The sequence below is a fragment of the Miniopterus schreibersii genome, assembly GCF_964146895.1.
Source record: "Miniopterus schreibersii genome assembly, chromosome: 11".
Lineage (NCBI taxonomy): Eukaryota > Metazoa > Chordata > Mammalia > Chiroptera > Miniopteridae > Miniopterus > Miniopterus schreibersii.
Genome location: NC_138111.1, coordinates 51,800,525 through 51,821,864, shown reverse-complemented (window position 1 = coordinate 51,821,864; position 21,340 = coordinate 51,800,525). Strand labels below are relative to the sequence as shown.

At 40.8% G+C, this 21,340-nt stretch overlaps 2 protein-coding genes across 4 annotated transcripts in view; both read left to right on the top strand.

Annotated features, from left to right (window-relative positions):
* The window catches only part of FREM1 (FRAS1 related extracellular matrix 1), a 140,600-nt gene extending 136,486 nt beyond the window's left edge, over positions 1-4,114 (top strand). For all 3 annotated transcript variants that reach the window (XM_081150887.1, XM_081150888.1, XM_081150889.1), the window contains one exon: positions 1,179-4,114. In XM_081150887.1, coding sequence (XP_081007013.1) covers positions 1,179-1,378 — 200 coding nt within the window. In that variant the 3' untranslated portion in view covers positions 1,379-4,114. The remainder of the gene's footprint in view (positions 1-1,178) is intronic.
* Positions 4,115-12,825: 8,711 nt separating this feature from the next.
* On the top strand, positions 12,826-19,861 carry CER1 (cerberus 1, DAN family BMP antagonist). Its single transcript, XM_081150893.1, has 3 exons — positions 12,826-12,907; positions 16,724-17,337; positions 19,092-19,861. The coding sequence occupies exons 2-3, from the start codon at positions 16,831-16,833 to the stop codon at positions 19,407-19,409; spliced, it is 825 nt and encodes a 274-aa protein (XP_081007019.1). The 5' UTR covers positions 12,826-12,907; positions 16,724-16,830; the 3' UTR covers positions 19,410-19,861.
* Positions 19,862-21,340: the final 1,479 nt, after the last annotated feature.

Below are 21,340 nucleotides of genomic sequence, written 5' to 3'. Positions count from 1 at the left end.
AACTAAGACTGTTTTCACGGTCACATTTGGTTGGGAGATGTCAGATCATGCTGTTGCAGGACATCATTGTCTCACTTTATTTTTATTATTATTATTATTTTAATATAACTTTATTGATTTCAGAGAGAAGAAAAGAGGGGGAGAGAGAGAGACAGAAACATCAATGATGAGAGAGTCATTGATCGAGCCCGCAACCCGGGCATGTGCCCTGACCGGGAATCAAACCCCAATCGTCTGGATCCTAGGTAGACGCTCAACCGCTGAGCCACACCCAGCCGGGGTCACTTTATTATTTTTATTTCTCTTATAAAAGAGAGTGAGGAGGAGGAATGCTTCTTTATGAAAAATCGTAAGAGCTTTGCAACATTAAAGTGTAATGTGCAAAAAATTGCCAGTGGGAGTAGAGGGACGAGTTGAGAAAAGCTGCTTTTTGTTGGAATTGTCGAAAATTGAACAAGTCTTAAGCTGCAGACTAAACATGATACTTAGCAATCTCCTTTCACGTAGAAAAACCAAGACATTTAAGAAACAAGGAAGAAGAACAATAGGCAGGAGTGTATCTGTGTCCCTGTGATAGAAGCTCTGCCTATAGAATAATATAAATAACAATGGCCAGTTATTAAACATGTGTACATGCCATGTGCTTCTCATGTATTATCTTACTTCACCCTCAAAACAGCCCAAGATATCCTATTTCTTAAAAGTATATTTTTATCGATTTTTAGAGAGAGGGAGAAACATCATTGATAGGTTGCCTCCCGGTTGCCTCCCAGGAATTGAGCCTGCCATCTGGGCATGTGCTCTGACTAGGAATCAAACCAGCAACCTTTCGGTGCACAGGACAATGCTCAGCCAACTGAGCCATACCGGCCAGGGTGATATACTATTTTTATTCCAATTTGTAGGTGGGGAAACTAAAACTTAGAGTGGTTAAGTAACCTGCCCCAAAATGCTCAGTGAGCACATGCTGGAGCTAGGATTTAAATTCAGATCTGCCTGACCCCAAGGCCTTATGAGTTTAGTTGTGCCCTGTAGGATCCCCAGGACCTATTCCATGTTTTAGAACTTAGGCCCATGTTTGCATGTGACTGTTGAGCTCAGAACGATGGACTGATATGACATCATCCAGGTACAAATGTAATAAAATCGTTTGGCACATTCTTTTTGGCTCACATCAGGTTTGAATAATAAAGTGCATGCTGGCCGCTGGGAGTGGATTGGCGGTGAACCTGTCACCTTCACCAACTGGAGGAGAGGACCCCCTCGACGTGCAAAGCCTGGCAAGAACTGTGTTTTGGTTCAAAAACAAGGCAAATGGCAAACAAAGGACTGTAGGAAGGGCAGACCTCACAATTACGTGTGCTCCTGGAAACTGTAAATGTAACTGGCCTTACAGGTGCCCATGGGATTTCTCACCTATTTATTTACAGGATTTGTGCATATTGCTCAATAGAAAACAAGGTGTCATGACTGACTTGGTACTTTTTTTTTTATCATAGTATATGACTGATTGTATTTTGTTAAAAAAAAAAAAAAGGACCATAAATGAATATAGCTCCAGGAAAAGTGATAAATGAAAATTTCTTACAGGAGGAGATACAATTCTTGCATCTCAGTACTTTTCAAAATAATGCCTGATATATTATTTGGAACAAGATTTGCTTCTTCTAGGAGACCACCACCCGACCCTATTCCATATCTCAGTCAGCACCGAGTTCATGGTCTTTGGAATTTTTAGTCCCAATACTTCAAATAATTCCATGCTGAAATCAATATTGAAGGTTCTTCTATCACTTGAGTCTGAGTGAAGCTAACCCTAGCTCATTAAATCAAGGTGGAACTGCGAAGGGCTATTTTGTCCTTTGGAGCCCTTTCAAATGTGAAACCTGAGCTAAGAGGCTATGGCTCAGAAGGAGAATTCTCTGTGGTGAAAATGGGAAGCTTTAGATGGAAGAATCTTGCTGATGGAAGCTCATCTGCAAAGCTCTAGCCAGGGAAGAATTCAGAGGCTCCCTGTGCTTCAGGGGGCGACCCGTCACTACTCACGAGCAGATCCTGCAGTAAGCATGCTGGCCCTGTGCCATTCCCAGGCTAGTGGCTGGAGTTGCCCAGCCTTTCAGGTCATGGGAAACTTGAAGTAACATGAGTCTCTCTATTCATTCGTGTTTATAGTACTGACTAGGATTTCTCAAGGACATTTGGAATAAAAAGCATATATAAGTAATGGTTAATATATGGAACAAAAATACTGCTTCCTCCGAAGTATCCGAATGAACTACGCTGACGAACAAAAAAATAATACTGAAAACAAAGCCCTTGAAAGCCTATATTCTCAGAAAGGATTTTGATGCAAATATTAAACCTTTAATATTTGAAATGCCACGTTAACTCGATTCTCTAATATAAAGGTATCTTATTGATTTATAATGTCAGCTGAGCCAGACGTTTTTGTAGCAGTGAAGCATGTTGTGGACTTGTAAGAACTCCCTTCTGAAATCAAGGTTTAATTACAGGAAATTAGACATTTATTTTTGAAACATTTACTCAAATTTTTTCTCTTTTCATAATCACTAAAAAATATGGTTCTGCCAAATGTAACTTGCTGCATGAGCACCAGTGTAGCTTCAGAATCAAAATGAGGTTACCAAGGCCAATGCTTCAGTGCAGGTTTTATTACAGTAATACCTTGAGTGAAACTAAGACAAAGTGAAGAAATTCTGCCAAGTTTCAGGAGATAAAACACGACAAGCTTGTTTTACTTCTGTTCATTTATCAAGATTTTGGTTAATAGAAATATTTACAAAGAGAGGCTGGGGATAAGATTTAGGCATTCTACCTCTTAATAAAGCTAAATATCATTGTGGAGTCAGGAGGCTCCTTACCTTAAATATGACAAGTAGGCTCTGGACTGGCACTACATACGTCTCCTGCGTGACACAAGTAGTCTCTGGTGTTTAACCAAAAGATGCAAAACCCATCCTTCAAACCGGCTCCAGTCCCCTCTGACCAGCTGGGCTCTGCGGTGTGGAAAGGTGTGATGCCTGATAAACAAAAGAAGAGTTGTTTACATCCTAGGAGAGAAAGTAAAAGTTCAAGGAATGAGGAGTTCAAGGGCCATACATTCCTACTGGGACTCTAGAACTGTATTAACGATTTGAAATTGAAAATCCAGAACCATGGCAGCCGTGTAGACCTGTTTGTCATGGTGGATTTTCTTACACAGTGACTATAACGGCAATGGCAGTGATGTTTAAGTGTAATTGCAGTGTTAGCACAAAGAGAGACCGTTTTGAATTTTTATAGCAATGAGAAATACTACAAGAATGTTTAAAAATATTCCTGGTCATGGAGGCATTCATCAAGTTGTAAAATCCAAGTAATTGAAAAAAGATAGAAATAAAAATTCAAGTGTGGGTGCCGGGCAATATTCATCGTGACCTTCGTTTCCTTCTCAAGGCTGAGCTTGACACAGGGTGGGGAGAAGTGAATGATTGTCAGGGTTCTCTCCACCTTGATCGGTCACTGTCACCATTCAGGCTCTGGTTGGAGCAGGAAGGAAAGAAATGGAGTAACGGTAGGATGGGAATGGGAGTTGAGGGAAGAGGGACGGGAAGAGAGGAGAGATGGGTTGAGTAAGAGGTGGGCCCGAGGGTAGCTAAGAAGAAAAGCACTGGAAAGAAGGCCCTGAAGCCACCCTGCTCTCCTCCCCTCACTTGAATACTGACTCAGGAAAAGACCCTCTATATCCAAGGCCATCAACCCGGCACAGTAGTGTGTAGCTTTGCAGGGTCTTGTGATATTTGGTTTTTAACAGAAATATACATGTATACAGCATATATTTGCTAAATATAAGCTTGTAAAACATAACAACCATTATTTTATCTCCTTCCAAGGAGTGGTAAAAATGAACCAGGTGGCATTGATTTACATTTCTGCTTTTGTTAATTTTTAGTACAGCCAGAAAGAATATACACATATTTTCATTCATAGTACTGTTCTATATAATTTAAACCATAAACTGGTGCTGATTAATTTCTGCAACAAAACAGCATATTAAATGTACTGTATCTTGTGTTGTATCAGAATTAATAAAATAAACATTTCTGAACCACTGTTCCTTTAGTTTTTAACATTTTGTATTTATTCTACCCATTGTAAGCTGGGATGGAGAAGAAAACTGAGCGTGTCTTTTTTATTCTTACCATTAGATCAGCCTTTAATTATATGGCTTCCATCCATTTACCCAGCCACCCAGCCATTCATCCATTATTCACTCACAAAATACTGAATATAGCGTACCAACCCTGTATAGCTCATCTATGCAAATTTCTAATGGCTTTTTTTTTTTAAGTGTGGAGCTTTTTATCAGGGCAGATGTCCTAGAGGAAACCCTCATCCCTCTTCAGAAGTGAAGGGAAACACACACTGACACAAACAGCTCAGCCGGTTTATTGTTATACTTCTCTCCTGCCTATGATGCTGGTGTTAACTTTCTGAGTTTATAATCAGCTCCCAAGTGTTATTGACAGCAGCTATCAAATGTCCTGTCTCCAGATCAAGTTAGGAACTAAAGTTTTCAAATCTAGCTAATTGTTTTTGCAACAATTGTTATTCCCCGCCCCCCCCCCCCAAAAAAAAAAAGACAGGAGTATGTGTCTCTGTGTCCTTGAGATCCCTGGAGTAACAGAAATAAAAAAGAGAGAACTTTGATATGATCTCATCTGATATCCATATTGTACAACGGAGGAGACCAAAGTCCTTGGAAGTTAAGAAGAAGCCACCACTAGAACTAGAGTCTTCTAATCCACATATCTATTTCCACCTTGAGCAAGTGGTTTTCTTGTTGTCAAGCAAAGTATCTTCGAATGATAAAATTCATCATGTACTTGAAAACATTGTACGTGAAAAAAGATGGACACAGAAGGCCACATATTGAATGTGGCTAGAATAGGCAAATCTATAAAGACAGAAGGTAGGTGAGTGGTTGCCAAGGGCGGGGAGATGGGGGAATTGGGACCAACCGCTAATAGGTGCAGGGTTCCTCTTTGAAGGGATGGAAATGTTCTGGAATTAGATAGTGGTGATGGTTGCAAGCCATTAAACTACACACTTTAAAATGGTGAATTTTATGTTATAGGAAGTGTATCTCAATAAAAATGCTATTTAAAATCACCACATAAATATTTATTTTAGAGAGCTATAAAGGGGTTGATGTATTTGACTCATCCAAGCTACTTTTTCCAGTCTTCGCCCCGTGTCTCACCCAGGTTTCTGCTTATCTTTTATATAGCTTTAAGGGGAATAGAACGCTTATTTAACATATTTTTTAATTTACAGTACAGCTTTATTGATTTTCCTTCTCTTTCTCCCCATTAATCATGGGAGAACTGTTCCTGATTCAGGGTGTATCTGGATGTCTGTAATGTCCAGAATGCCATGGTTTTCTTAAAATTAATTTTACAAGTCTTTAGAACAGGATCGTGCAGGAAATGGATATACTGTCCTCATAACTTACACATATAACTTCATTTTTGAAAATTTTTATAGGTCTTATATTCTACTAGGCAATAAAGTTCGTTTATCTTAAGATGGAAAGGAACAAAAATAAGCCAGCACTTTAATTAAAGGCCTTATGGTAACCTGCAGTACTTTTTCCAAGCAATGAAATATGAGTTTACCTTTTGCTTTTATCCCACTCTGTATTTTTGCTTCCCAAAGGCAATCAATCCTAATTTACCTTACAGAAGAAAAATGAAAAAAGATATACTATCCTAAAACTAGTCAAAATAAAACTGAGTGGCTATATTAATATCAGAGTAGATTTTAAAGCAAAGACTATTACCAAGGATAAAGAAGGGTTTTCTTGTCTGAGTGTTTTTTAATATAATTTAAAGGGGTCAATACATTAAGAGTACACAATAATCCTAAATATTAATGCATCTAGTAACAAAGTTTAGAAATAAATGAAACAAAAACCGATACAACTGCAAGGAGAAATAAACCTATAATTATAGTCAGAAACGTTAATACCCCTCTCTCAGAAATGAAGAGAACAGGCAGGCAGAAAATCAGCAAGGATTTAGAAGTATGGGCACTGTTAATTCAATTAATTTAATAGACATTTATAGGACACTCCACCCAACAAGAGCAGAATATACATTCTTTTCAAGTTCGCACAGAACATTTACCAGAGCAGACAGTTTTCTGAGACATGAGTCTCAAATTTAAAATGATTCACATCACACAAAATATATTCTCTGACCACAAGGGAATTGAGAGAGAAATCAATAACAGAAACATCTTTTTGAAAAATCCCCAAATGTTTGTAAACTAAGTTATAGAATTCTTTAACTCATGGGTTAAAGTAGAAAGCAAAGGGGAATTTAAAAGTATGGTGAACTGAATAAAAAGGAAAATGCAACATACCCACGTCTGTGGCATGTCATTAAAGCCACACTTAGGGGAAATTTTATAGCACTAAGTGTCTATACTGGAAAAGAAGAAACGTCTTAACCTCAGCTTCGGCCTTAAGAAACTAGAAACAAGAAAACAGAAATAAGGAAATGAAAAATACTACAGTAGAAATAAAATAGAAAACAGAAAAACAATAAAAAATAATGAAACCAAAAGCTGGTTATTTGAGAATATCAATAAAAGTGGTAAATCTCCAACCAGACTAATCAGGGAAAAATCAGAGAGGATACAGATTAATAATATCAGGAATGAGAAGTTATTCCAGGTGAGATCACTACAGTTTGTACAGCCTCTGAAAGAACTATAAGGAAATATCATAAACAGCTTGTGCCAATATACAAGTTAAATACAATGGACAAATTCCTTGAAAAACACAAACTATCAAGCTCAATCAAAATAAAAAACAACAGGTAACCTATAATTATTACAAAAATTAAATTTAAAGTTTAAAACTTTTTCACAGTGAAATTCCAGGCTGAGATCATTTTACTAATGGATTCTACAATTTTTTAAGGAAGAAACAGTACCAATTCTACAAAACTCATCCAGAAAATGGCAGAGGAAAGACTACTTTCTAACTCATTCTGTGAGGCCAGTATTGCTCTGATACCAAGCCATACAAAAATATTATAACAAAAGAAAGCCACAGGCCAATATCCCTCATGAATATAGATTAAAAATTCTACACTGAATTTTACCAATTCAAATACAATATAGACAAAAAGGTAATACATCTGGACCAAGGCAGTGTTAAGAGAATGACAAGCCACAGAGTGAGAGAAAATATTTTCTGCACATATATTGATAAAGGACTTGTATCCAGACAGTATATATATATATCTCAAAAATAAATAATAAATTTTTTTAGTGGCAGAAGATACTTCACCAAAGAAGTATATTAAAATTGGTCAGCATATTAGCCATTCGGGAATTGTAACTTGAAGCCACAATGGGATAGTATTACACACCTATTAGAATGGCTAAAATTACAAAGAGCGACCATATCAAGTATTGGCAAGGATGTCAAGAAACTGGAAGTCTCATACGCTGCTGGTAGAAATATAAAATAGTCCAGCCACTATGGAAAACAATTTAGCGGTTTCTTAAAAAATGGTAAATGTATACCAGCCATTCTACTCCTAGGTATTTACCCAACAGGAGAGAATATATATTTTCACCCAAAGACTCACACATGAATGTTCATAGCAGCTTTATCTGTAACAACCAAAACCATAAACAACCAAATGCCCACTATCATGTGAATAGATAAAAAATTTATAGTCTATCCTTTCAAAGAAGTACTATTCAGCAATAAAAACAAAAGAGCTATTGCTGTAACAACCAGGATCATTCTCAAAATAACTTTGCTGAGTGAAAGAAGTCTGACAAAAAAGAATACATGATGCATATGTAGTCCATTTATAGAAAATTCTAGAAAGTGCAAACTAATGGATAGTGACAAAAAGGAAACCAGGTGTTATCTGTGAGGAGAGGACAGGAAAGGGCAGAGAAAGGGACTGCAAGGGAACACGAGGAAACTTGTGGGAGTGATGGATTTCTTCACTTTCTTGACTGTAGTAATAGTTTCACAGATATACATACGTGCATATATATATATATATATATATATATATAAATCTACCAATTTGTACGCTTTAAATACATGTTATTTATTATATATGTCAATTTTATACTTCAATGAAGCTGTTTAAAGAAAGAGAAACAAAATAATTTCTACAAAATAGTGGAAATTTTTCAAAAGAAAATGAAAGCTATATGCATGAAGATATCTTTATTTCAGGGCAATAAAAAATTGGAGCAAAATTATGATTTAAATGTCCAATGAAAGAAAAATGCTTAATGGAATATTATATTGCCTCCATTAGAATAATCATCCTATCACATAATGTTAATTTAAAATAGCAGAATATAAAATAATATATTCATCATTAAATAGCTATGTTGCAACAGGCAGACTGATGGGAAAGGAGAAGGGTTCTACTACGTAAATTTAGGTTCCTTGTCCATAAAATGGGGATATCAGTAAGTTCCTAGAAAAAATTGTTTTAAAAGTTAAATGTGAAACTATAAAGAGTATAACTGGGACGTAGTAGGCACTCCATAAAAATGCCTTTTTAAAAGCTGTAAAATTGTGTGTGCGTGTGTGTATGAGAGAGAGAAAAGAGAGAGGGAGAGAGAGATGCAAATTACTCGGGAGAGGGTGACAGCCTCAAACAGTGCTTGTCCTCACCTGTAAGAAGGGAAAGGGGCGCTGGGGGAGGGAGAGTTGAGATTTTAAGTTCCATGTTACAGGTGAGAACTTGCCCACATATTAGGACATTTGTGTTGAACATGGAAACGTTTCCAGTTTTTGGAGAAATCTAGGCGACTGAGGAAGCTCTTTTTAAAACGCAAATAGGCCTTGCTTTCAGACATGATCTATGATACGTCTATGAGCTGTGGCAGGTAGGACAAAGTTCATGTCTGTGACCTCATTATGAAGAGAGACAAGTTAGGGCTAGTTTTTTTCATATGCCAGAAAGGACTGTTTGCTTTGCCAAGGAATTGTTTGTTGGTAAGGACTTGCGGATGTTTTCTCAGAATGGTTTCTCCATGGAGCCACATTTTCAGAATTTCAGTATGTGAGGAAAACACTTGTTGCACGTACTGAGCAGTCATCAGGCCCCCAAAGGAGACTTTGGTGACGCTCAGTGAAGAGAAAAGTGGTTCAGGGTATGCGGGAATCAGGAAGGATTCAGGCTAGAAACTAAAGAACAAAAGACCAGCAGAGACTGGTTCCCAGGAAATCACCTTCTTGCTACAGATTTCCTACCCATTAGAATCCTTGGGTCATTTTAGTGCCTAGCCGCAAATCATAGGCTACTTCGAGTTTCAGATCTGAATCAAGAGTTGAACTTTGGCAAATGCGACCAAGGCCAGCTGAGCTTTACGAAAATCTTGGGCTGAGGGTCCGGTACACAACAGAAAGCAAGCCTTACTGGAAAGTTCTGCTTTGCTTTTGCATTTTATTGTCATGATTTTTCACAGTTTGTCTCACGCAACCTTGTTACTTAATCCCCACACCTTGGAGGGAGAAATGTGTAATATTTTAATATTTATGTTACAGATACTTAACATTAGGTTTCTGCCTAGGTGTTGCCAAGATAGTCAAGCCAACCTTTATTTATAGAGGGTAGAAAATATAAATCTGTCTAAAATGCTTCATGAAATGGTCTTAATATTTCCAGAGTTGGTTTTAGTGCCTAGTCTTGGAGAGCCTTAGAAGGGTTGTCAATACAAGGTGTCATTGTTTTAGGTTTCCGATCCACGACTTGCCTTTCTCCCCAACTTCCCCCTCTTTTGGCAACTTTTCCTCGCATTCTGTCCTACATTTGGCCCCGAGTCAGTTGAAAGCTTTGCAAGTTGATTTTCCACTCCCATCTGAATTTTAACTTAGCTACGGAACTGTTTTCCATGTGTTTTTAATCATTTGTTCATGTGTTGTGAGCTTATGGGGACAATATGGTTCGCTCAAGCTGCCTGCATTGTATAAGCAGAAACCGGCAGGGTGGCCGGTGGGGAAGCGGTTTTCAGAGGCCCCTACACTCGTTTCTGTCGGGGATGCACCACCGGCATCCTCCAGCCGTAGGAAAGCCATTTACAACCTGCACAGAGTTAACTACCCCGCAGTGAGTCCTCTGGTGTGCGTTACCTTTTCTAGGAGTGCAATTCTCCATCGGCAGAGACTTGCCTGGGAACGGTGGCTGCTAAGACAATGTTTGAAGTCCTGCTCTGGCACTGTGGCCAGGCTGGGAAATAAAGTTGTATTGTGAGTCTTCCCAGATTCAATGGAAGTTTGAGTCTAGACACAGAGAATTAAGGATATGTTCTCCAGGACAAAGAGATACCTTTTAGAAAGTAAAACACACCAAAGACCTGTGTCAGAAGTTCCTGTCCACATTTTTATTGGATTTGGTATGTTAAAACAAACATTCATTAACCTCCTAAGTGTAGAATGAGGGGCCAGGAATGGGAAGTAAACAGAAAGATGTATTCAAAAACACCCCTGTTCTCAAAGTTGCTGACAACGCAGTCTCCAGCAAAGAGAGACCTGGCCTACAAGTAGCCTTCTCTCCCTGGTTAGACACATGTGCACCCAAATTATGCCAAGTCTGGGGAATCACTGCATGACAGAGTAAATAAAATCATCTATTACTCAGCGAGCCGGCGGGATGGTAGATCTGTTTTTGTAGCTTAAGTGTTCAGGACTCTCATAATTCTTTTGCCCATTCTGACCTTTTTTTCTTTCTCTATTTTATTTAGGAACAAATTCATGATAAATGAGTTAAATGTTGCAGAGAGTTCCAACAGCTACAGGAAGGTGTGGGAGATCCTGGGAAGAAAGATTTAAAGGTGTCCTAGAGCGAAAAGCTAGGCCTCAGTGGGCTGACCATGTGTCAGTGAATGAGAGGGAGTGGAGATGGGGTTTGGACAGTTCTTTCCAAAATTTGCCTGGGAAGGTAAGAGACGACATTGACATGCAAAACCCGAAACCTTATGAAACTGAGACATTTTTTAAAAGATTCAAAACAAGCAAACATTATATCAATACTGATGGGAGGCCAGTGGAGCGGGCGGGGTTAGACCATAAGAGGGGAGACCAGTCGATAAAGCAGGCTGGCGGGATGGACTCTCAAGGGCGGAGTGGAAAGCAGGGATTAATCGCTATGGTTTGCTGGTCAAATGGGAGGACACCGTCCCACCTGATGGCTTCTGTCTTTCTCTGTGGAAGACGGGGGGAGGTCCTTTGCTTGAAATTATGAAAGAGGCAGAAGAGTCAAAGGTTCGAGATAATTAGAGAAGTTTTAAAATAATCTATTTGGAAAATGAAGAGAGAGTTGACTAGAACAATAAGAAAGATTGCTGGGCAGAACTGAAGGTTTAGTTAGGACGAGAGGTAGTTAATTTACATAGAATCGATTTTTGCCGTTTTCTCACTGTCTCTGCCAGCGTCCCAGAGCCCAGGCGCGGCTCCGGGAAGGCGGACAGCCGGGGGTTCCAGGGCTGGACTTTTACGAGATGGGTGCGGGAGAAGGAACGGGGACAAGGGAGTCAGGGATATTGCAAAAGTGTGAAGTAATGGCCGTGGATACAGCCTGGAAAGGGAAGGCAGCGAAGCAAAGACCTTACAGATATTTTTCTCTCATTCATTCATTATTTTTAAACCAATATTTTGGAGCACCTACTACATGGAAGGAACTGTTCTAGGGCCTGAAATGGTGGCTAAGGAAGACATAGCCCCTACGTTCATGGATTTAAATGCAAAGTGGAGACAGATGTTGGACAAATGTTCACAGCCATAGCTCTCTAACTACAAACGTGGCAGTGCTCTTGTAAGGATAAAGCAGAAAACAGATGCTGTGGGAGCCACCGTGAGAGCACTGAACAGCAGGACGCGGCCACACGGGAGCGGGACGTGCAAGCCACAGTTTGGAGGCCGAGTAGTTCCTGGTAATAACCGGGGTTAAAATGTAACCCCGGGGAGGGGAGGCCGGCTGGAGCAGGGATCACCAGGTTTCAGCCAGGGTATCGAATGTGACGTCATGCAGCGCTAATGGCATGGTATCGGTCAGACCCATCCACGTGGACACTGACGTCATCCAGAGTCGTCACTGGATCAGAGGTGAAAAGAAAGACGATGAGCCAGATGAGGGAGGCAGGGCAGGTGGTGTCCCCCAAGGCTAGGAAGGCGGAGGCAAGGCCCTGAGGTCGTGCAGCCTGCCAGCTGCAAGGCAGGGCCGGGAATCAGACCACGTTTCCGGGCTTCAAGGTCAGAGTCACTTCAACTGCTTTACTCTCTCTGGGAGCAGCTTTCTGCAGAGTGAAAAATGATCGAGGCAAAGGCAAGGGTGGGCAAGAAGGGGCGTGACGGAGGCTGGGCATCGGGACAGCGCCCTGGGCTGCGCAGCGAGGGGCGCACGGCCGGACGGGGGGCCCACGGCGAAGCCATCTCACTGCCATGGCCCAGGAGCCCTCTCCGCAGTCTTGGTAAGCAGCTGATCGGTCACCTTTAGGTATAGTCCATGACGAGTGTGCAGCAATAGAGGAATCCCAGTAGCAAAAAAGAAAATGCGTCTTCGTGAGATAGGAGTGTTTTGGACAGAGAGCAATAAGGTGGCTGAAACTGGCCGGCAGAATAATCAGATGTCATCTCAGGGATCAGTGCCTAAGAGTGGAAATGGGGAATTTTTGTGGCATGCTATGCCACTTGATATTTCTTCTTTTCTATTGGCTACACACTTTGTTCTCTTAGTGTCGTAGAGTTAGTTTGCTGGCCTGCCGTAAAAGGTACAAGACTGGGTGGCTTCAACAACAGAAATTCACTTTCACACAGTTCTGGAGGCCAGAAGTCCAAGATCAAGGTGCTGAAAAGGTGATTTCTTTCTGAGGGCTTTCCCCTTAGCTTGGGGCCGCCCTTCTTCTTACTGTGCCTTCACATGGTCTTTCCTCTGTGTGTGTCTTTGTCTTAATCTCCATTTCTTATGAAGACACCATTTTTATTGGAATAGCGCCCACTCTACTGACCTCATTTTAACTTAGTTACCTCTTTAAAGGTCCTATCTTCAAGTATGCTCACACTCTGAGGTACTAGGGGTTAAGACTTCAACATTTGAAGTTTGGAGAGACATAATTCAGCCTAGCACAGATGAAAATTTCAGAAGATTGCACGTAAAAAGTTGAGAAGTATGATTGACCCTCTGGCAGGACAGGAAGCCTGGGAGGTCAGAGGAAGAGTTATCTTTCATTGTGCAATATTTTGTGTTATTTTAATTTTGTTACTACATATATCTAATACCTAATCAAAAATAAAAGGAAATGATTGTATGTCTATTGCACTTCCTTGAGCTTAACACATATTTAGTGAATACAATTAGCAGAAACACAGTGTGACAGTTCACTGTGCCTTTGGGACTTGGATCTGAATGTCCCCGATTGGTACAGGAATGCTGTCTGCCCAGCTGTTCCTTGTGTAACATATTTTGAATAAACTAGTCTCTCCCCTATGGATTGCAAACTCCACCGGGCCTGGATAGGGACCCCCTCACCCAGACCTAGCACCGAGTTGGCACTCAAATGCCTGCTATATGAATGAGTACATCGGTGAGGCCAACGAGTGGAGCGGCTTTGGGGAATGAGCCCTTTCAAATGTATTCTCTCTATAGAAAATGGCAAGGAGGGCAGTGTAGGGGGCAGAATTCTATATTTTGAATAATTGATTAAACCAAAGTATGATAAAAGATTCCAGGGGAAACCACTTACTCTAATTTGCCCCCTTTTTTTTTTTTTTTTTGTTTTTGGAAAAGAAAGGAAAGTTTCTGCCTTCTTTTGGGTTTTTTGTAAATAATCTAAAGTCTCTCAACACTGCTGCTGTTCTTATATTTGAAAAGAGAGGTACTGGTGAGGCAATGGCATGTACCCTAAACAGACTTCTTTCACAAATCCATCAACCTGATTCCCTTTTCTGTCTCTCAGTTTAACTCCAATGCTCACCTTCTACCCTAACACTGCCTCTCACCTTTTGTTGATTTAGGTCTGAGGTTTTCAGGAAAGAACTTAGCCTCCCTGATTCTCCTCAGAGAGTGCTAGACCCCTTTTTAGCTCCTTTCTGAGAGTCTGTAAGAGGGACAGAAAGTGTAGCTTGTTACTCTCCCCTCACAGGCACACTGGGAGCTCAACCGGGTCCTGAAGACATTTCAGCGCTTAGGACAACCAGGTCAAGTTGAAATCAGAGAGTTCAGATCATGCTGAGCAAGAGTTGTGAATTGGGATGAATGAGTGAATGAGTGAGTGATAAGATTGGCCCCACTGGCTCTCACGCAGGCATGAGGTTGTTCCAAGAGGTGGACTGAGCAGGCTTGGGCACGTGTAAGCTCAGGCCGCCTTTCCGTGGCATTTGGTACTGACTGCACCAACAATCTGTGGTGCTCTCCGCAGGACAGCTTCCTGCTGCGTCTGGAGGCCCCCTCCAGACCTCTGTCCATTTGGCTTCATCCAGATTGGGAGGTGACCAGATGCCTGGGTCACTGAAGACCCACAGAAGCAGTATGTTTTTGTTGAAAGCTACAGAATGTTTATGTTCTTAAGCATATCGCATTCCTAGCTTTTACATTGATGAGAGGTGGTGAAAGGTGAATGCCATCTGCCCTTAGCTGTGAAAGACAGGGCTTGAAGACTGACTTATGCATCATAGTTTCTATCACAGTGGTTTTACTTCGCTAGATTAACCTGTAGGGATATTTGCACATTTCCCAACAGGAATGACGGAATAGCAAAAGGAAATTCTCTATGAGGCCTTTTAAAATGACATTTATAAACACCAAAATTAGGATCAGAAGAAGGGGAGTTTAGGACTAAAGAAAGTAAAAAATGGATAATTGACATCCCTACAGCTAATATAATAAAGTTATAAAATGTATGGCACCATTGGACCAACTTGCTTGAGGGCAAGATCCAAGTTTTTATCATTTCCTATCATCTTCTAGTGTCTAACATGATGCCTGGCCTAATTATTTTAGTATCCAATGTTCAGAACTGAGTGGAATCTCTGGGACAGTCTTCAGTTTGGGGAAATGTTGGGCTCTGTGATCGACAGCAATGAAACGTCAGGCACTAAAGTAAAGTTTAAAAAGAATCAGGAAATCTGTCAGAGTTGGCTTTCATAGCATATTTATAATCAGGGAAGAGGGGCCAGCTCTGGAAAGTCTATTGCATTGGCTAGCTGGGGGGAATTAAGAAATCGAATAGCAGGCAATTAGAAAAATACTTTAAAAGAAAATGGCAAATACTAATGCTCATTTAGTGTGGATCAGCTGTACCTTAATTAACACGAGCGCTGGTCCAGTGGTATTTGGTACAAATAAAATATATCTCTTCTGATAGAATTCTGGGAAAATGATGGTCCATTTGGAAATAGTTCATCATTGTAGGTAAAGGGACATATCTGAGGCTTTATCTCACAGAATCAAGCATGACTATTAAAAAGAGCACATGTCTGAAAAAGAGTCCAGTGGGATTAGGTCTTCTTAAAAAGAAAGCTTAATTAGTAATGAAAGTTGGCGGTCAGGGGGGAATGATCCGGGATTACATGTGTTACTAAAAGCAAGGAATATGGAGATTAAACTAAAACAGCAGAAATATAAGCAGCTATCGGATCGATTCCCAATGGAAATACTGTTCAAATGGTGTGGAGGGTCAATTGGACTCAACTGTGGGGTTTCAGTTTTGTAGATGTGTTTCTTTTTCTCATCTCCTGGCCTGATTTACAACATTTTGGCATGACAGTCACCTTAACAGATTTTCCTGTATGTATCCTGGTCATCGATTATCATGGAATAAGGAACATGATGTGGATTCTGTAGGGTCAAGTATTGACCAGTGGCTTCATGCCCAAGGCTTTCAAACCTGGTTCTTAGAATCCACGTTCTCAAGTCTGGCTCTTTGTTTAGAGAAAGAAAAAAACATCTGTAGGGAGGCATTGCCCCGTCCCCAGTGAGGACTGATGAATGCCAGCCTATTACTTAGGATCTTGTTGAGAAATTTGTGAACAATTGAAAGAGTTTATCTGACCAGCTGTGAATTTAGCACTGAGCATCTGATTCTTAAAATGAGGCCAATAACTTGGAAATTGTGAGTTTCCCTTTACTCTGTTACTACACAAAATCAACAATCCCAACCATAGCTGAGTAAGAGGGAGAGTCCTCTGCTCAACACAGTTAACATCTTTCTATTCCTTCCTTTCCCTTCCCTGCAATTTTGATGTTCTTCTTTGGCTGCTCGTGTGTGTGTGTGTGGGGGGGGGGGCGGGGTGTACATGTGTAGAGCCTAAAGGACTGGGCTTTTGCCAAATCCATGCCTTTAATTTTTATCTGATATTCTCTCATAAAAACATGTTTTATCTATTTTACCCCAGCACAGATGCACTGCAAATGTTAGTTGACTCTGGTCTTCTAATAGCAGTGATGGGAAATCAGGGCAAAGAATGCGTTGTTTTCACTAATGCTGCTCTTCCAAATCTCAGACGATAAAGTGTCAGCTAACAACCCCCTGGGTCCCAGGCTTTCACTGGGGCCTTCTAAAATACACAAAACCAAAGTGAAGGCAGGACACCATTAGCACTACATAATTTAAGCAAACAAACGTGTTTACATTGCCTGGCTACTGACCACCCGCCTTCCCCTCCCACTAGCAGGTGTCTATATATGGGATCTGATCTCCTTGTTCACAGCCCCAGGGGAGTGAGCCTCTTCGTTGGGCCTCGCCTTCAGTGAATCTGGAAGAAATTTGGGCCCTGCCAGCATGCTCCTCCTCTTCCTCCAGCTGCTGGTGCTCCTGCCTCCGGGGGAGGCTGCAAGGGCCCCGGCCGGCGGCCAGAGGCAGAGCCCTGCTCCCCTGGTGCTCCTGGAAGGGAATCACGGAGAGCGCCCCGTGGGCACCCACGAGGAGGCTGAGGAGAAGCCAGATCTGTTCGTGGCTGTGCCACACCTGATGGGTGCCAGCACCACGGGGACAGGCCAGCAGCAGCCAGAGAAGATGCTGTTCAGGTTTGGCAGGTTCTGGAAGAAGCCTGAGAGAGAACTGCACCCAACCCAGGACCCGGTCAGTGAGCCCGTCCCACCCGGGGCCCAGGCCCTCGCTCAGCCTGAGGATGGGCTGCAGGTAAAGAAGTCTCCTCTTCAGGAGGAAGCCAAGAGATTCTGGCACCGCTTCATGTTCAGAACGAGTCCCGCTTCTCAGGGGGTCATCTTGCCCATCAAGAGCCACGAAGTGCACCAGGAGACCTGTAGGACAGTGCCTTTCAGCCAGGTACCTGTTCTGGGCCCAGAGGGGTTCATGGTTTGCAGGAAGGGGGTGGACAGTTGAGACGGGGGTGAGGAGGGGAAGAGGCTGCCAGGGGCCCAAATCTTGCCTAACTCCCAGACCTGGTCCTTGGATATTCCTCCTAGGACTTGGCAAAGTAAGATCCTACTCCTTAAATTTCCTTCTAAACTTCCCACTCTTTCTTGGTATTCTGGAAGTGCTGCAGGAGTGGTAGGATTGTACTGCCAGTATTAGGAATTGTTCATATTGATGGCACAGAGCTTCGTTTTATGTGGTTTTATTTATTTATTTTTACCATGGGGATAGTCTATCTGGAGAGATAAGTAAGACTGTACCCTCAGTTAGGAAACTGGGGATTTAGACCTATCACCAGAACTCTCCCTAGCTATAGTTCTACACTCTCCTAGGATGTGGGTGAGCAGGTCAGCTCCATGTGTAGATAAGATGGGATACCTTGGACTCCTCCCCCAACATACTTGTGCCCATATATGATGGTCTTAATCCCTGTATTCCACATGTGACTACTTCATAGGTCTATAAAATATGTTGAGGTTGTCAGGCCTAAGTTACCATGTCATTTCTGGTATTACCACAGCAAAAATCATTTAACTTATTTTCTCATAAGCTTTTAAAAAATAATCTTGATGTGAATCATGTTTCCTCCCCTTAGTAGCACTTATCTCCTGATTCATGCTGTGTTGGTTGATTTGTGGTTATCATGATTGACTTCACACTATTAAGTCAAAGGGGCATTCTGCTATCTAATTCCTCCTGTCAGTCCTGGCAACCCCCATAACCCAAATGTTGAATTAAAATATGAGAAATTGTATCAGGTTCTTAAACATAAAGATACTGAACCAATAGCAATGCAGGGTAGAGTAAAATTTTACAGTCCAATAATGCTACCCAATTAAGCAGGCCGTAGTATAAGGTAATTGGAGTGCAAGGCAATTAAAGTATTCTGCCTAAAAAGGCAAGGATATGTAACAATAGCAAGTAAACTATCAAATAACAATGACCGCTTTGTTGGCCACGTGCAATTAGAAAATTGCCCCTAAGAATCATGCAATCAAATTTCCTTTGAAACTCTTATTTTGAATTCTACTGCTAATTAAATTCAAATTAAGGTTTTGACTGTTGCACATTTTGAAGGCCACATAAAGCTAGGGGTCTGAGGTTATGGGAGACACAGAGGTAATGCCATGTGTGATGATTTGCAGGCATGTGTTGTAACTTTGCTCCATGCAACTTCATAGATTTGGATGTACGATAAGCCCTGGAGAATGGGATAGAATTAAATTCATGATATTCTGGTCCATTCTATGAGCAACTGAAGAAATATTTATAGAGAATCTATTACGCACAATGCTCTATGAGTAGAAAGGTAAGGCACATTACTTACATAAGAAGCCAGCCATTAGAATTTTTTCACCTGGTAACATCCAATTAGACAGAATTTCTTAAAGTTTGGCATTTAAAAATTAGAGTAAATTATTTTCATATTAACTTAGGGATTTCCTAAAGGCTAATTTATTTATTTACTTAATAAAAAATATTTGGTTGAGGCGGCTTTTTGCTCATATAAATACCATTACTTGGATATTGCAAAACATCCAAAATTGTTAAGTTTTTGAAATTTTAGTCTGAATTATCCTCGGCTGTACAGTGTATAGCTTCTGCATCATGTGTGTTAATGAAATGACACCAGATAATTCAATATAGATATGTTTGCCTTTTAGACTATCACCCATGAAGACTGCGAGGAAGTAGTTGTACAGAACAACCTTTGCTTTGGGAAATGTGGGTCTGTTCGTTCTCCCGGAGCTGCACAGCACCCCCATACCTTCTGCTTCCACTGCTGGCCTGCCAAGTTCACCACAATGCACTTGCAGCTGAAGTGCTCAGGCCTTGCCCCCGTGGTCAAGGTGGTGATGCTGGTGGAGGAGTGCCAATGCAAGGTGAAGATGGAGCACCACGAGCATGGACACCTCCTCCAGGCAGGCTCCCAGGCAGAATTTCATGCTCAGGACCCCTTTATCCCAGGGTTTTCAACTTAAAAAGCTATCCCACTATTACCTTGAAAAGCAAAACCACAATAGCCAAATTGTTACTTATTCAGCCTGGAAATGTGCAGTGGGTACATAATATTTTAAGGGAAAGGTGATTTAAAAAGTAGTAAGACTAATTTAGAGGAAATGGTATTCATTTAATTATCAGCACACGACTGGAATCTTATTTTGACTCTGCTGTTTACTAGCCATCGAATGTTAAGTTGTGGAAGCTTTCTCCACCTTGAGCTGCTCATCTCTAAATGAGGGACTTGAACTAGATGATTCTAAAGTCCTTCCCACTACTCATATTCCATGATCTATTATCTCCAAGTTTTGGTAAAATCCCTCCATCTGAATGAGGAAAAGAAAAGACCACAAAAATAGGTTTCTTTAGTAGCTTGTCAAAGCACCAGCTAATGTATATATACATAAAATTGGTAGAAGGACTCCTCATATTTATAGCCGCCTTTGCATCTCAGGGAGTGTTTTATTTGACTTCTATCAGATGATTAAGTAATTCCATAGATGTAAGGAGTAATTGTTTGGCTGCCTCCTTATTTTTGATACTCCCCATATAAAGTTATCTGGCTTTGAAGAGGGACATTGATGTTACGTTTAGTGCTTTTCATAGGGGTAGGGAGCAATCATTGGTAGCCAAACAAGTACCTGTTTTATGGGGAAGGAAAAATAGGTTAACCCAGGCTTAAAGGTCAATCCAGAGATGCTAATGAAAGTAACCAACGGAATTCCAGTAGATGTCAGATTAAATAAACTGCAAATGACTTAAAATGGAAACAATTTGCAGGTGAAATTCTTTATCCACATGCATTTTGGATTAGGTAGTAAGTAAGGGTTCTGTGTTTGGATGACTTTTTTGCTACCATATAAAACTTAGTATTACAAATTTTATTCTGTAAATGCTACAATCGCAAGTTCTTAAAATATTCTGCCATGACATTCGGTTGTCTTATATGTTGTCCTTATTTATTTTTTGGCATTTTAAATATGTTTTTATTGCCCGGCCGGGCATGGCTCAGCGGTTGAGCGTTGACCTAGGATCCTAGGCGATCGGGGTTTGATTCCCAGTCAGGGCACATGCCCGGGTTGCGGGCTACAGCCGATCAATGACTCTCTCATCATTGATGTTTCTATCTCTCTCTCTCCCTCTCCTTTCCTCTCTCTGAAATCAATAAAGATATATTAAAAAAAATTAAATAAATAAATAAATGTTTTTATTGATTTTTAGATAGAGAGGAAGGGAGAAGGAGAGATAGAAACATCGATGAGAGAGAACCGTCCATCGGCTGCCTCCTGCACGCCCCCTACTGGGGATCGAACCAGCAACCTGGGCATGTGCTCTGACCAGGAATTGAACTGTGACCTCCTGGTTCACGAGAGGACACTCAATCCACTGAGCGACACCAGCTGGGCTGTCCTTGTTTTGTCTGTTCCATAATTTAAAGGCACTATCTGGAGGTTACCTAGCTAGAAACATTTTGGAAATGGCTTTAGAGGCTAATGACAATGGCCTGAGTGTTCCTTCTGACTCTTCAAACTGCTTTCTGTGAAGGTCCTTCAATCACTGTCTTCTGTGAATTGTATTTGTCCCATTTTTATTTAGATGCACATATTATGCAGAGCTGGCTTTCTCTGGCCACATTTCCTTTTCTATAATTATTCTTTAAAAATTCACCTTAGAAATTATTTTAATTATTTGGATCCCTTTGATTTCAACATACACGTAAAAAGTGTTTCCCAGAATAATGACTCTTTTCTTTAAAAAAAAAAAAAAAAAAAGAAATCAATACATATTTTAATTCTCTTCTTCTTTACTCACACTGTCCTGGTGTTTTGAGGAAGTGAATACATTTATACTTAGTGTATATTCTACAACATCAACATAGTAGAATATGAGCTACACAGATACACATGTGGCA